The sequence below is a fragment of the Stenella coeruleoalba genome, assembly GCF_951394435.1.
Source record: "Stenella coeruleoalba genome assembly, chromosome: 8".
In the NCBI taxonomy this organism is placed as follows: domain Eukaryota; kingdom Metazoa; phylum Chordata; class Mammalia; order Artiodactyla; family Delphinidae; genus Stenella; species Stenella coeruleoalba.
Genome location: NC_137154.1, coordinates 47,023,000 through 47,039,635, shown reverse-complemented (window position 1 = coordinate 47,039,635; position 16,636 = coordinate 47,023,000). Strand labels below are relative to the sequence as shown.

Genomic DNA, 16,636 nt, shown 5'->3' with positions numbered 1-16,636 from the left:
CGAACCCGTGTCCCCTGCATCGGCAGGCGGACTCTCAACCACTGCGCCACCAGGGAAGCCCCTATATTAACTTTAATAGTTATATTTTGGATATCAAAAAATCTCCCAAAATTAGTAAAGTGAACTCTACAGGAAAAAAAAAACAACCTTTTTAAGGACCATTTCTAGTAGACAAAAGTATGTATTAAGCTCCAGGTGTATAAAACCAAATTAGTTTTGAAAATAAGAAAATTTTGAGTATCCTATTAAAAACATACAAACTTGAGGAATTCTCTGGCTGTCCAGTTGTTAGGACTCCACGCTCTCACTGCCAAGGGCCCGGGTTCAATCCCTGGTTGGGGAACTAAAATCCCACAGGCTGCACGGAGTGGCCAAAAAATACACACACACACACACACACACACACACACACACACACACACACACACATACACACACACACAAACTTCTGGGGCTGATAAAGTCAGAAAACAAATCTAAGTTGCTGTCTTCATGAGAGATTAAAAAAACAAGAAAAAGGGCTTCCCTGGTGGCGCAGTGGTTGAGAGTCCGCCTGCTGATGCAGGGGACACGGGTTCGTGCCCTGGTCCGGGAAGATTCCACATGCCGTGGAGCAGCTGGGTCCGTGAGCCATGGCCGCTGAGCCTGTGCGTCTGGAGCCTGTGCTCCACAACGGGAGAGGCCGCGACAGTGAGAGGCCCACGTACCGCAAAAAAAAAAAAAGAAGAAAAACGGAACCCAAAGTCTCCACCTTTTCCCTTTAACACAAACTACAAATGCTGGCCTGACATTCACTGACATGTTCTTCTGGCTCTAATGCTAACTTTTTGTACGACCTTGGGCAAATCACTTCCTCCTCTGGGTTTCATCTTTCTCCATGACTGGCCTTATTTATGACCACTTTCCACCCCAGCTACAAACTTTTATGAATTAATGAGTAGTGCAAGCAAACTACTTATAGCTCTAATTATTACTCAAACTTTGATGTGAATGTGAAAGGCCGAGTAGCTGGCATTCTTACATGAGCACTGATAGGCATCTCCAATTATCAGCAAGAAGAACTATAAATGGTAAACTCACTGACAGGTACGTAAGCAGAATCTCCAGTTCCTTACCTAATGATTGCCTCTGATTTTCATCCCATTTAAACAGATGTTTCACTTCTTTAGTTAAGAAACCCTCCCATAAATACAACTCAGTGATTCAATGCACTGATTTTATAACATCAGATGACACTGAATTGTTTGCCTTGGGAGAATCTTTCTCTGGAGGACTTACTAACAATTTTTATAGATTTTCCCTTATGGACATAAGAAAGCTCAGTTGCACAAACTTGGAGCAACATTTTCAGTTTCTACAGGGAATAAACACCTCTTCACTCAGGAGGCTTAATTCCACCATGACCTCCCCCATTAAGAAATTCTTCAGGGAATTCCCTGACGGTCCAATGGTTAAGACTGTCTATTCAGTTTCTCTGCCCATTTTTATTTTTTATTTATTTATTTTTGGCTGCATTGGGTCTTCATTGCTGCGCGGGCTTTCTCTATTTGCAGAGAGCAGGGGCTAGCCTTCATTGCAGTGCATGGGCTTCTTATTGCGGTGGCTTCTCTTGTTGCAGAACACAGGCTCTAGGCATGCGGGCTTCAGTAGTTGTGGCACATGGGCTCAGTAGTTGTGGCTCGCGGGCTCTAGAGCACAGGCTCAGTAGTTGTGGCGCACGGGCTTAGCTGCTCCGCAGTATGTGGGATCTTCCTGGACCAAGGATCGAACCTGTGTCCCCTGAATTGGCAGGCAGATTCTTAACCACTGTGCCACCAGGGAAGTCCCTCTGCCCATTTTTAAACTGGATTTCTGTTGTTGTTGTTGTTGCTGTTATAGAGTTGTGTGCATTCTTTACATATTTTGAATATTAACCCCTTTTCAGATATATAGTTTGCAAATATTTTATCCCATTCTGTAGGTTGGCTTTTCATTTTGTTGATTATTTCTTTTGCTGTGTAGAGTTTTTTTAGTTTGATTAGGCCCACTTGTTCATTTTTGCTTTTGTTGCTTGTACTTTTGGTGTCATATACAAAAAATAATTGCCAAATATACGCTGAGAAAACTGTAATTCAAAGAGTCATGTACCACAATGTTCATTGCAGCTCTATTTACCAGGACATGGAAGCAACCTAAGTGTCCATCGACAGATGAATGGATAAAGAAGATGTGGCACATATATACAATGGAACATTACTCCGCCATAAAAAGAAACAAAATTGAGTTATTTGTAGTGAGGTGGATGGACGTAGAGTCTGTCATACAGAGTGAAGTAAGTCAGAAAGAGAAAAAATATTCCGTATGCTAACACATATGTATGGAATCTAAAAAAAAAAAAAAAAGGTCATGAAGAACCTAGGGGCAGGATGGGAATAAAGACGCAGACCTACTAGAGAATGGACTTGAGGACACGGGGGGGGGGGAGGGTAAGCTGAGACAAAGTGAGAGAGTGGCACGGACATATATACACTACCAAATGTAAAACCAACAGCTAGTGGGAAGCAGCCACATAGCACAGGGAGATCAGCTCGGTGCTTTGTGACCACCTAGAGGGGTGGGATAGGGAGGGTGGGAGGCAGGGAGATGCAAGAGGGAAGAGATATGGGGATATATGTATATGTATAGCTGATTCACTCTGTTATAAAGCAGAAACTAACACACCATTGTAAAGCAATTATACTCCAATAAAGATGTTAAATAAATAAATAAATAAAATAATTGCCAAGATCAAAATCAAGGAATTTCTTCCCTAAGTTTTCTAATAAGAGATTTATGGTTTCAGGTCTTATGTTTAAGTCTTTAATCCATCTTGAGTTAATTTTTGTGAGTGGTGTAAAATAGGGGTCCAATTTCATTTTTTCAGCATATGGTTATCCACATTTTTGAACACCATTTATTGAAGAGATTATCCTTTCTGCATTGAGTCTTCTTGGCTCCCTTATCAAGTACTAGTTGACTGTATATGTGGGGTGTTATTTCTAGGATATCTGTTCTGTTCTATTGATCTATGTATCAATTTTTAATGCCAGTAACATACTGTTTTAATTACTATAGCTTTGTATTATAGTTTGAAATCAGGAAGTGTGATGCCTCCGGGTTTGTTCTTTCTTAGGATTGCTTTGGCTATTTGGGGTCTTTTGTGGTTCCATATAAAATTCAGGATTGTTTTTCTATTTCTTCAAAATATGTCATTGGAATTTTGATAGGGACTACATTGAATCTAAAGATGGCTTTGCATAGTACAGACAGTTAAAAAAAATTAATTCTTCCAATTCATGAACATGAGGTATCTTTCATTTGTGTCTTCTTCAGTTTCTTTCATCAGAATCTTACAGTTTTCATTATACAGCTCTTTTACTTCCTTGGTTAAATTTATTCCTAATATTTTAGTATTTTTGATGTTATTGTGAATGGGATTGTTTTCTTTATATCTTTTTCAGATATTTCATTGTTACTGTATAGAATCAGAAACTGATTTCTGTAGGTTGATTTTACATCCTGCAATGTTATTGAATTTGTTGGTTAGTTCCAACAGTTTCTTGGTTGAGTCATTAGAATTTCCTATATATAAGATCATATTATCTGCAAATAAGGACAATTTTACTCATTCCTTTTGATTTGGTTGTCTTTTGTTTCTTTATCTTGCCTGATTGCTCTAGCTAGGACTTCCATTACCATGTTGAGTAAGAGTGGTGAAAGTGGGCACCACTGTGTTGTTTCTGACATTAGAAGAAAAGCTTTCAATCTTTCACCATTGAGTATGATGTCATCTGTGTTTGCTGCATATGGACTTTATTATGTTGAGGTATGTTCTTTCTATACCCAATTTGTTGAGGGTTACTGCTCCAATCTTGAACCCTGGCAGAAGCATCATCATGAATACTTATGAGACTCTTGTTCTATCATGGCTGATGTGCCTCTAGACCCCTCCGGCATTGTACTGACGGTTTTCTGCATCCACTTTTGTCATGATTGTCACTGACAATGTTCCTTCTCAGATAAGTTAGAATTTTCTCTTCCCTTTTTGGAACACTGGCAGAAATACTACCCCATCTTTACCTTTAAAAAGTGGCTACTGATGGTACTTACTCTGTTGTTTTTCTTCTTAGTTCATAAGAGACTCAGGAAGAAAATAATATCTTTGTGTCACACTTCCTGTTCCCCACTTCCAGGTTTCTTACCATGATAGAAGGTGACTGGAAAATCCACACAGGGTTCCTAGCAATGCCTTTTATAGTCAGACGCTCAGATTGTTCAATGAAGGAATGGTCAATTCCAAGAAGGTCTTCTCATTAGTAGGATGAGTGACTATTTGCCCCTTGACTTCCTTTGTATCCCTTTCTCCCTCACTCCTGGACTTGGGAACTAACTCCTAAAGTGTGAAAAGTCCTTGAAGTGATTCATTTATGGACTTCCCTTACTGTTTCCATTTGTTCCCCATCCTCCCTTTCACCAAGGTTTGAAATCCTCTCTTCTTCACCCACCACATCCATGTCCTTCAGGACTATCAATGAAACTGTTTGTAAGGTTTCTTGTTTTCCCATCCATTCTGCCCTATCTATACTTCTTTCCAGTGTCTTGCAAAAACAACTAATGAAATTTGAATGGGTCTCAGCTTACCTCCTTGTATTTATACAATAATTTAAAGTAGACAATGTGCTTTCTCATATGTATAGGGACATTTGAGTATTGACTCACCATCATTCATTGGCCTCCTTCCCCTGCCAAAAATACCTTTATTTCTCTTGGGGAATCTTTTCATTAAACCATTTCAGGTATGCATAGCTGGGATTGATGCTATTCCCAGTTATGGAGTAGGGGCCATGAGAAGTGCATATTAGCAGCGTTTCCCATTCTAGTCACCATCACAGTGTCTTGTTCGTGGCTTCACAGGTGATCCCACTACAGTGAACAATATGGGAGGCGTCCTTGAATGGGTTTTTGTGAATGAAAACCTTTGTTCCGCTGGATAACTGATATGTTTCCCACAAGACACAGATTAGAGAAAATGTATCCCTAAGTGTTGTTGACAGCCTATTGCCTCTAGGAGGGGAGAGTTTCCTTGAGAATGGAATCTACCCTAAGGAAGCAGAGATGAGAAATACAGAAAGGGAACGCAGGTCATGGTTATATCATCAGAATTCTGGATAAAGCCAAGCCTGCAGATTCATTCATCCCTATATTCTGCTGAGACTGAAGCAACGATCTTATTGACTATTCAAGTCAGTGTAGACTGAACACTGAGTCCTCTGGTTCTAACACATACCCTGTGAGATTAATAACATTATCTTTATTTTAGCAGAAAATAATAGAGCCAGAGAAGTTACGTATTTGCTCAAAGTTACATAGCTAGTCCAGAAGTTTTAACTTCAGGTTAAAAAGTACCAACTATAAAATCATCTGAATGACCTTTTCTCACTTAAATTTTCAGTGTTACCATATTCGTACTAGAAAATATTAAACATTTTGGTAATGACATCCAGGCTTTCCACAAGGTAACTTCAATCTACTTGTCTTAATGTATTTCCTATCACTGCAGAATTTCTTTTTAGCCACACCGTGTGGTTTTTGGGACCTTAGTTCTGTGACCAGGGATCGAACCTGGGCCCACGGCAGTGAAAGTGCCAAGTCCTAACCACTGGACCGCCAGGGAATTTCCTGAACTCCAGATTTGAGGAGTCATTGCCATACAGGTCCAGTTACACCACTAGCAACAGGGAGCATCCCCTAAAGTTAGGATGTAAGGAGAGAAAGGGGCCAAAAGAGAATCACAGGGAACATTAACATTTAAGTCTCAGAAGACCGCGAAGGAGTTGATCAGACACATGAGAAGAACTAGACAATAGTGTCCCTGTAGTCACAGAAAATTTCAGGAAGGAAGGAATGACCAAGGTTAGCATCTCTGACCCTCCAGGAATCCTGAACCACCTTTCATATAAAAAGAGGAGCACAGTTTTCCCCAGACCTCTTATTATATTTCATAAGAAATGTTAGCGGGAGGAAAACCTCCCAGTTGCTTTATGCAGAAAACTATACGAAAAGTAATAGGGGAATAGTCCAAACCTTAGGCAAAGAGAGTCAGAAGTAGTCCTAGGAATGAGGTTCGGAGCTTCAAAAGTGACCCTAAAATGGCTCCTTAGAAATGACAGCAACAATGCAAACCCCACTTCAGAGAGGTGGACAAAAATCTTTAGCTGGATTAAACAACAGAAAAGGATAAAGAGGTTATCCCCATACTATATTTAAGGAGGGAAGGCCTATGGGTGGCAGTGCCTTTGTACATCTGGGGAGGGATCAAAATTTATAACCAATTTTCTGCCTCTGTACCCTGGGTCTAGTGAACTTAATTCCAGTTTTATCCATACCTGTCCACATGCTGATGTGAAAAAGACACACTAAAAGCAAGAAACAGGCAGAGTTGGGTGATCTTTGTAAGTGCCCAGCCACCTCACACATATCCGACTTCATGTATTCTCTGCCAATCACTCCCTACCTGGTAACCATGTCCCAGATGTCAGTGGACAGCGCAGGCTATCGTCAAGTGTAGCATACCAACCCAATCTCAAGGCTGCCATGGATTTACTAACATAAGTTCAGTCTTTTCCTGGTAACCCTTCCCCAAATAGTCCCAAGACTACCCAGAAGCGTTCACATTTTAACCTGCTACAGGATCCTCACCAGTTTATGAGTTGTACAAGGGGCCTCTTTCCTTTTAAGAGTCCCAGGGAAGGCAAGGAGAGGCGGGGGATTTCAGCAGTAGTTGGAGCTATGGAAGCTGATATCTTACTCCACATGACTCATGGCTGCTGCCTGTTCTACCATCACCCTGCTCTACATAGGGCAGCCAGATTGAGCAAATAAAAATATCGGATGCCCAGTCTGAATTTGAGTTTCAGACACATGACAAATAATATTTTAATATAAGGATGTCCCATGTAAAAAAAATTATTCATTGTCCATCTGAAATTCAAATTTAACTGGGCATCTTGTATTTTGTCTGATACCCTCTTCCACCTGCCACTCTCAAACCCCACTCTTTCAGAAGAGGTTCCCACAGCTGTTATCTAGGGACGGAGTTCTTTCTTTTTTTTTTTTTTTTTTTTTTGCGGGTACGCGGGCCCCTTCCTGTTGTGGCCTCTCCCGTTGCGGAGCATAGGCTCCGGACGCACAGGCTCAGCGGCCATGGCTCACGGGCCCAGCCACTCCGCGGCATGTAGGGATCTTCCTGGACCGGGGCACGAACCCATGTCCGCTGCATCAGCAGGCGGCCTCTCAACCACTGCGCCACCAGGGAAGCCCAGTTTTTTCCTTTTGACCACAGCCTTTTCTTTCCCATGGTTCACACCTCTCGCCCCCCAAAGGGAAGCTAAGTAAGGACCAGATGAGGAGAGCAGCCAAGACGGTGGAGTAGAGAGGCTCTCAGAGCTCACCTCCTCTCGGGAGCACATCAAAATCACAACTATCTGCAGAACAACCAACAGTGAAAAAGACTGGAACCTACCAGAAGGGATCTTCTACAGCTAAAGACATAAAGAAGAAACCACAATGAAACCAAGACCAGTGGTAGGAGGGTGGAACTCAAGATACAAATCAAACCCTATACCCCTCAGGTGGGCAATACACAAACTGGGTAATAATTATAGTGCAGAGGTTCTCCCACAGGAGCGAGAGTTCTGAGCCCCACGTCAGGCTCCCCAGCCCGGGGGTCTGGCACCGGGAAGACGAGCCCCCAGAGCATTTGGGTTTGAAGGTCAGCTGGGCTTAATTGCAGGAGCCCCTCAGGACCGGGGAAATAGAGACTCCACTCTCAGAGGGCGCACGCAAAATCTCACGTGCACAGGGACCCAGGGCAAGAGCAGTAATTGATAAGAGCCTGGGCCAGACCTACCTGCTGGTCTTGGAGACACTTCTGGAGAGGCGGGTGCGGCTCACCCTGGGAACATAGACACCGGCAGCAGCCATATTTGGGAGCTCGTTTTACCGCGAGGAAGGCGGTGCCGGCGGACGCCATTGTGTGGGCTCCTCCCTCTCGCATTTAGCACCAAGACGTGGCCCCGCCCAACAGCCTGCAGGTGCTCCTGGGACGCCCCAGGCCAAACAACCAACGGGGCGGGGACACAGCCCCAGTCGCCTGCAGACGGGCTGCCTAAAGAGTAAAGAGCCCACAGCTGCCCTGCCCACCAGAGGGCCAGGACCCAGCTCTACCCACCAGGGGCAGACACCAGAAGCAGAAAACTATGATTCCCCAATACAGGCCAGACCCTACCCACACCCTACCCTGGGACCAGCTGGGCCCTGGCCATTGCCCACCAGCAGGCCCATGCAACCTTCAGGACACCCCCGACCCCATACCCAACAGTGTCAGGAACAGCCTCCCACACCCACCAATGATCTGAAATGGGCCCTGGGATGCCTGGGTCCTGCAGCCAGACTCCAGGAACCAGCTCTGTCTGCCTGTAGTCCCGCACTAACTCCAGGCCCTGGCTTCACCTGCCAGTGGGTGGACAGCAGCCCCAGAGTCTTCAGGACCCTGACTCTGCCCACCAGTGAGCCAGCCCTAGCCCCGGGTTCCGCGACCAGCCGCGTCGTGACCAGGCCCCGCTAAACAGCAGCCAGCGGCATCTGCACGAGGGAGGGCCTGGCAGCCAACCAGACTAGGGGCCAACCAAGCCCACCAGACCAGCCACACAGTCAACGCGCCACAACAGAAGGACCCACACGGCACTCTTAGGGGGCATCCCTAGAGCGTATAGCTTGGGTGAGGAGAGGGGAGTGCATTGCTGGGATGCATAGGATGCCTCCTACAGAGGGCCACTTCTCCAAGGTCGAGAAACATAACTAACCTACCACACACATAAAAATACAAACAGCAACTTAGAATGAAGCAGCAGAGGAATATGTTTCAGACTAAGGAACAAGGTAAAATCCCAGAAGAAGAACTAAATGAAGTGGAGACAGGCAATCGCCCAGAGAAAGAGTTCAGAGTAATGATCATAAAGATGATCAAAGAACTCAAAGGGAGAATAGATGCACAGAGTAAGAAATTAGAAGTTTTTAACAAAGAGTTAGAAAATATAGAGAACAACCAAATAGAAATGAAGAATACAATAACTGAAATGAAAAATGCACTAGAAAGAATCAATAACAGACTAAATGATACAGAAGATCAGTGAGCTGAAAGACAGAAATCACTGCTACTGAATAGAAAAGGAAACATAAATAAATAAAAGCACCAGATGAGCCCAGCTTCTCTCTGCACCTGGAATCACTGCTCCTTCCAGCCACCAGGTCCTGTAGCCTGGTTGGGCCCATTCTTCAAGACTTCTACACATGGGGATCCCATTGGTTCTCCCTCTTACCCAGCCCTCTCAGGGTACCGCAGTCCATCAGACACACGTTATCTGTATACAGTATGATATGTTATTTTGTCTACTCAGAACCCTTTCCTTTGGAGATCCACTCTTCCATTCCCTGTGTTTCAGGAGGTGCTGGTCCTTTCTTACTCAGCCCTTGGAATGTGGCCTAGGCCATGAGATTCACCCAAGCCAGAGAAGTTCATCTTCCAGACCAAAGAGATTGTTCAAGGCTTGACACCTGCTCAGGGTCAGGTCAGAATCCTTCCCCAATTTCCCTGTGGGAGATAAAGACTATTCCCTCCCTATGGGTGACCCTTATGTCACCACCTTATGTATTAGGTGACAATAATCCCTATGGGATTATTGGCTGTAAGGGTGGTTTATGTTGACTCCCCTTATGGCCATCTTCTCTGACACATAAGGGTCACTCTCCGAAATAAGAGCAAAAGGCAACTATAGAAAGAGCAACAGAGGGGAGAGAGTGGAAGCCCAGATGACATTGTTAGAAAGAGCCAGACAGACCTAACTAGAAATCAGCTTTAAAAAAAAGAAAAAAAAAGAGAATATAGTTGGTCATTTAATTTTTGCTTAATCGTGTTTGATTTGAATGTGAATCCTAAGTGAAATGACATGTCTAAACATCAACTGGATATTACATCCATGTTTTTTTAAACAGACCCCCTTGGCCCCATGAAAATCCAGCAATGTGGCTGAACACCTGTTTTGCTGTTCACAAAAAAATCTCTGTGATACTCAGGAGTTGGTCAGCTGGGAACTTTCAGGCTCTCTAGGGGACAACACAGCATAGCTCAGTAGGTTCCACCAGCCTCTTCAGTAACCCGGTACAAATTGCTCTTTAATTAAGTACATGGGCAGACATGCAGTTTCTTACACAGATTCTGTATATACACACAATCTACGTGCTCAACAGGCTACGTATATAATTATCAAATGTGGAGACACCAAACTTCCTGTGTGAAGAAGAGTTCATAATAATTAGTGTCATGGGGTCCCAAGTTGATCAGTCGAGGCTGAGTTACCTTGGATTCAGGTATCTGGGCACGTCCAGCAGATTTCTGGAATTGGTACACATGAAATCAACTTGTGAGAAGTCATGACAACAGTAAAACTGTGTGAAAAACAAAAAGAGGGGTGTCTGTAACCTTCCTGTTACAGGAAGGGGCACTGAGGGTCCGAGGCAGCATCAGCCGTCCGCAGCAACTGCTGGGTGGGGGTAGGTTTGCGGCGCCTGCACAGTCCTTGAGGACCTCTACACAGTGGGCTGAGGTGTGGGAGCTAAGAGAGCTCCCTGAGGAACCCCAGAAACTGATGGGGCTCCTGACTGACCTTCAATTTCCTCATCTGTAAAATGAGGGCTGGGAACTGACCACACCTACATCTAGAATTCCCTTTTTCTTCTTTTCTCTACAGAGGGAACCAAAGCAGAAAAAAGCGATTAAGAGTTAGCGCTTAGAACTGACTGACATTTCCAGAAAGAAAAGTCAGTTAACGGCACCTCTGGGGACAGTCGTGACATGTTATTAGCATGGAGCTAAATCGAATCACAGTAGAGCTTCCAGGACTAAAGGTCTGTGACAAGCCATGGCTCATTCCCAACATGGAAAATTGAGAAGTTTCTAGAAAGATGGGAAGCTACTGTTTAAGCAGCAGTAAGTCACAAATACAGAGTCAAAGGGTCATTCCATTATACCACAGTACAATACTTCTTTTATTTATTTATTTATTTTTGGCTGCGTTGGGTCTTCATTGCTGTGCGTGGGCTTTCTCTAGTTGCAGCGAGCGGGGGTTACTCTTCTTTGCGGTGTGCAGGCCTCTCATTGCGGTGGCCTCTCTTGTTTTGGAGCACGGGCTCTAGGCGCGGGCTTCAGTAGTTGTGGCTCACGAGCTCTAGAGCACAGGTTCAGTAGTTGTGGCACACGGGCCTCGTTGCTCCACAGCACATGGGATTTTCCCGGACCAGGGCCTGAACCCGTGTCCCCTGCACTGGCAGGCGGATTCCTAACCACTGCGCCACCAGGGAAGCCCAATACTTGTTTTAAATGTTAGCACTGATATGCTTCACATTTTCCAATATTGTGGAATGAGCACAGTCCACATTTTATTATATTAGGGAGTTTATTTCACAGGAAAGAGTCAAATGTCAGAATCACATGCTTGGTCACTGACATTAACATATAAGAGGAGCTACTGAAATAAGACTCTGCACTATCGAAACAGCCTGGAGTGGGGGGATGGGTGCTAAATAAGTGAATTTGAGCCATTGATGGCAAAAGTGGTTGTTCCTAAGGGCTCATTCACACGGCCTTTCCCCATGTCCTATGTTCCAAGTCTTCTGATCCCCTATTATCTAATCTCTTTCTTTTTGCTCTTCTGTCCTTATACCCCTTCCAGTATGCATTAGTCTAATCTCACATCTCTCCATTCCTTCCTACTCTCTGTCTTCCCCCATCCTCCTGTCCCTCCACCCCACCATTCTCCTGACCCTTCACCTCTACTGTCCCCACTTCTCTGCCCCACGTCCTGTTGCTCCTAATCCCCTTGTCTCTAGTTCCTCTGTCCCTCTGCCTTTTCCACTAGACGCTGACTTTTGGATCCCTGCTCTATTACTTTTGCCCACAATTGGACATTTTTTCTCCTTTCTGTTGTCAATGAAAATTGACAATCAAGTTAAGCCAAACTGAAGCTTATAACCCATGAGACAGGCTCTCAGAAGCTTTGAGAACTGCTCCACCTGTTAGAAGTCGAAGGCACAGTCATAGGTTTTTGAGACGAAGGATCATACATCAAAATGACATACTGATATTCTACATAAAGTTCACCAAAGGTAAGTAGTTCAAGTAAGCATGTACAAAGCGAGCAGTAAGTCACCATGACCCACATACAGAGTTGGGAAAGAAAGCGAATCTTTTAAGAAGTTACATTGCTAGCATCAGAAGGAAGGGAAAGAAATGATCTTTACAGTTGAGCAGGCATTCCCACCGTTGAGGAGCTCTGGTTAACATGTAATGCAGATGCACACCACACGTCAGGGAGGGAGGGAGGAGGTCCAAACGGGCAGAGAGAATTTGATGTTTAAATTTTCTCGTCCTGCCTTAAAGTATAAATTTTATTTCATCACTGTCCGTTACTCAAGCTGGTTTTGACAGAAAATGAGTTACTTCTATGGAATTTCTTTTCACTGAAAATGTTCCATCTTAAACGATACATCACTCATCTGAACACCCTTTATCAAACCCTTTACTTTAGATTCATACAGGGAGAATTCCAAATCCCAAGTCCTGAAATGCTTTATAGAATCCACTCGTTCTTTGAGGCACTTCAGATCCTGCTTTATCGAGGGAGAAATTTTGAGGCAGAACTTTAGCTCCCAGTTCGAGGAGCCCTCTTTTTTCGATATGTCCAATAAAAACTGCATACTGAGGGCCATCGCCTCACCCCCTGTCTGCTTCTTTTCATCTAGCAGCCTATTCACTTCTCTGCAGCACTCTCCCCCACCCCCCGCCAGCTGGCTCCGGTCCTCTTCCACCAGGTAGGACATGGCATGAAAAAATTCCTATAAGCTAATGCGGTAAAAGCTGTACTTCTTGATGTCAAGTCCCTCTTGGTAGCTGTTGCTGCTCACGAAAGCAGCAAGGCTGAGCCCATCTAAACTGTGCTTCCTGACGTCACCTGCTTCAAACACGATGCCCTCAGCTGCCAAGGGGCACAGCCCCTCAGGACCTTGTCCCGGGTAGGCTCAGAGCAGACCCCAGGGGCACTGTGGGGCAGGAAGGTGGAGACGTAGGCCGTGAAGATGTCAGTACAATTACCAGGCATCTCCAAGACCTCTCTGCCTCGCTCCATCTGCCCCTTCAGCCAGGAGCAGACCACGCAGCAAATGCCTGGAACCTGACATGGCTTTGTTAGAGAACATCATTTCTTTGTACAATGTCAAGGGCATTTCTGGCTTGCTCCTTATCTGTGAAGTAGGAGTTGAAATACCTCCTCCTCTCAGGCTTCTCTGAGGATGTGGACATGGGGTGGTTCTCTCAGCAAGGACTCCAGATTTCACAAAGCCAGCACCCAGGTGGTGAGGAGAAGGGCGGACCTGGGAGCATTAGCATTCCTCCCCAACAGAAGGTGCAGCACATCCTCCGTGGGACTGGACCTCGGCGTCGTCACCCTCTCTGCAAAGGGCCCCTCTGCAGCTCATCACAGTCATCCAGGATGAACAGGAGCCATTCCAGCTGCCTCAGAGTCTCTGTGATGGGAGCTTGATTTTCCCCACAACGCCAGAAGAGGAGCTGGTCCAGTCTGCCCTCCGGCAGCAGGACCACTTCTCTGCAGCTCACATAAAAGACATCATCCAACTGGCCCGGATACAGGGTGCCAGTGGTCCAGTCCAGCACCGTTTTCTGGCCAGTGTTGTCTTTCCCATGCCAGCCGACCCCTGTAGCACCACTATGGGTGGGACCTGGGAGGACTTTCCCCCTGGATCTAATAGACCCTCCACTGTAACAGAGTCACAGTGGGCTGGGGCAGACAGGCAGATGACGCTGGGCTCCCTGAGCTGGGCGTGGCCACCAGGAGCAGCTGGTTGTAGCCGCCCTGATGCCCCCTTCTTGCCGCTCCTCTAGGCCGTGCACATGCTCTCGGTACATTTCTCCATAATCTGCACTATACAAGTGAGGTGTTAGGGGTGAGATGGGAATAAAAAGAGACAGACTCCGGCCTCTGCCCTTTGGTTTCATCTTCTGTGCCCCAGAACTTGTATCTCTCTGAAAGTTATACTTCTAGGGGCATGGGGAGGGACCGCTGCTCGTGTGTATGAGGGTGTGTATGCATGTGTGATGTGCACGTGCCCATCTGTACGAGTGTGTGAGGGTATGTTCTGTGTGTGGGGGGGGTGTCCGTGGGGTGTGAGTGAATGCTTATTTCCCCATGTGCTCACGGGAGTGTGCTATGGACGCTTGTGTATTTTTGTGTGGGGAAGGCGTGTCAGTGTGCAACGGCACGTGTGTTTGTAAGAATACGTATACATGCAAAAGTCACCCTGTGTGTGAATGTCTGAGTGTTCATGTGAAATGTCCCCATGTGAGATGGTGAGGACAGAGAGAGAGGAGAAAGGAAAGGGAAACTGGAGAACGGCGAAGTCACAGGAGCCTGTTCCTGGTAAAGATCAAGCCAGGTGCTAAAGATGAGCCAGCTCCTGACTCTGAGTCAGCCTAAATTGTCCCCATCTCAATCCTACTGTTCCCCCTGCTACTGCTTTAAATGTCTCCTTTCCTTCCCAGGCAGTTTCCTTGAGAGAGTAGCCAGTACTCACTACCATGAGTCAACTCCCAAATTCTGGTTTCCATGCCCACCCCCTCCCCGCAGTTCCACTGGCACGGCTCTACCAGGGTTGGTAAAGATCCAAGTCATCAAATTCAAGGCTCGCTTTTCAATCATTTCCGGATACGCTGTTTACCTGAGTTTGGAGGAATGAAAAGAAAGAATGTGTGCCCACCCGGAGTACTGACAGGGGAGCAGGATCATGTGAATTCTAACTAGAAAAGGTAGATCCAGGGAGAAAGCAGCTCTTGGGCACGAGAGTCAGGGCTACGTAATCCAACTTCACCCATCGACCTTGCCAGCTGGACGCTGGCACTTGACCCAGCCAAGGGAGTGGGCAAGTTCCTGACGGGCAGATGTTATCATCCTCGCCACACCAAGAAGGAAACTGAGGCTCAGGAAAAACAAACAAACCAACCTGTAGATTGCCCAAAGTTACACAGGAAGTTAGGATCGGAGCTCCTTCCACACATAGTAATGAGCATAGCAACCTTGTAATACTAATAACTAATGTACTTCTGGCATATGCTAAGAACTTTACAGAGCATCACCTCATTTAATCCTCTCCCATAGTACAGACTAGTATCTCCACCAGATCACTCCACACTTCTGCTTGCATGTCTAATCGACATCTCAAGGGTGACACATCCCAAAGTGAGCTTGGGATTTTTTCCCCAAAACCTACTCCACTTGTAGGTTTCACCATCTCAATTGACAACAGCCTCTTCATACTAGTCCGCTCAACACAAAAAATTGGAGTCATCCTTGACTCCTCTCACACCTCACATACAATTTCTCAGAAAGTCCTATTGCCTCTACCCTCAAAATATGTCCATCATTTCCCTACCTCTCATCGCTTCCACTGCTGCTGTCCTGGTCCCAGCCACCCTCATTTCTCATTTAGATTACCTGGCAATCTAACGTGTCTCTCTGCTCTTTCTCTCTCACCTCGCTCTGCCCAGTAACCACTCCCCCTTTCTATTCTTCTCAAAGCAGCCAAAGTGTGATTCTTTTAAAACTAAGACAGAGCATGACCCTCCCGGCTCAAAACTCCATCTGACTCAGACTAAAACTCAAAGTCCTTACACGGCCTGGTAAGTCCTTAATGATCTGCTCCCCAATCCCTATGGAGAGATCCATGTCCTGCTACTCCCCGCCTTGATCCTAACACTCCAGCCATGAAATAGCCTCAAACACACCAGGCCTGCTCCTGCCTTAAGGTCTTTGCACTCTGTTCCCTCTACCTGGAGGTTCTTCTCCCCAATAATGGTCATACCCCTCGTCTCCTTTAAATCCACTCAAATCTCACATTCCCATTTTGACCTGCTCTAACTCCTCACGACTCCTGATTTCCTCCTTATTTTCAGCTAATGTTTCCTTTTTCATAGCACTTATCACCTAATACATTCTATAATGTACTTATTTGTCTCTCTCCAGTAGAATGTATACTTTTCGAGGACAGTGATCTTTGTTTTGTTCACTGATATATCCCAAAGCTCCAAAAGAGCATCTGGCACATATTCAAATTGTTGAATGAATGACTCACTGCATTGACACCTTAGGATGCTGTCAAGAACAAAGTCCTTTAAAAGGCACCTTGGTGTCGATTATCCCATTGAAGTACCAATTGAGACCCTTGCGCCGCTCTCTGGCTCCATCTGGTGGCAGCTGTTTCTCTCCTCTCAGTGCGGTTCCAAGTTTACTCGGAACTACTTAGCTCGTTTCTCACCGAGTGCGCATCGGACCGAAATCAAAGAGCACAAACTCAGAGCAGAAAATTGTAGCCGTGAGTAGCATCATCAGAAGCCAATAAGCACAAAGATCTACTTCACGTGGTGCAGGTTCAGCCTATCGTGCTCCTAATCTTTGTCAACTCACTCCTTTCCGCTCCTGGCTCCTTCCTTCTC

General features: G+C 45.5%; 2 protein-coding genes across 9 annotated transcripts in view; both read right to left on the bottom strand.

Moving 5' to 3' along the window:
- OVCH2 (ovochymase 2) overlaps positions 1–8,056 on the bottom strand; it is a 200,445-nt gene extending 192,389 nt beyond the window's left edge. For all 8 annotated transcript variants that reach the window (XM_079930577.1, XM_079930582.1, XM_079930583.1 and 5 more), the window contains exon 1: positions 7,928–8,056. The gene's annotated coding sequence lies outside the window, so the exon portion shown is untranslated. The remainder of the gene's footprint in view (positions 1–7,927) is intronic.
- A 4,501-nt stretch (positions 8,057–12,557) lies between these two features.
- Positions 12,558–16,469, bottom strand: NLRP10 (NLR family pyrin domain containing 10; the record flags this gene model as incomplete). Its single annotated transcript, XM_079929553.1, is given in 11 exon segments — positions 12,558–12,969; positions 12,973–13,130; positions 13,133–13,322; positions 13,325–13,411; positions 13,413–13,463; positions 13,467–13,592; positions 13,595–13,806; positions 13,809–13,926; positions 13,929–14,005; positions 14,008–14,072; positions 16,459–16,469. Coding segments are annotated over 11 exon segments (1,473 nt in total). The 3' UTR covers positions 12,558–12,591.
- Between the last annotated feature and the right edge of the window lie 167 nt (positions 16,470–16,636).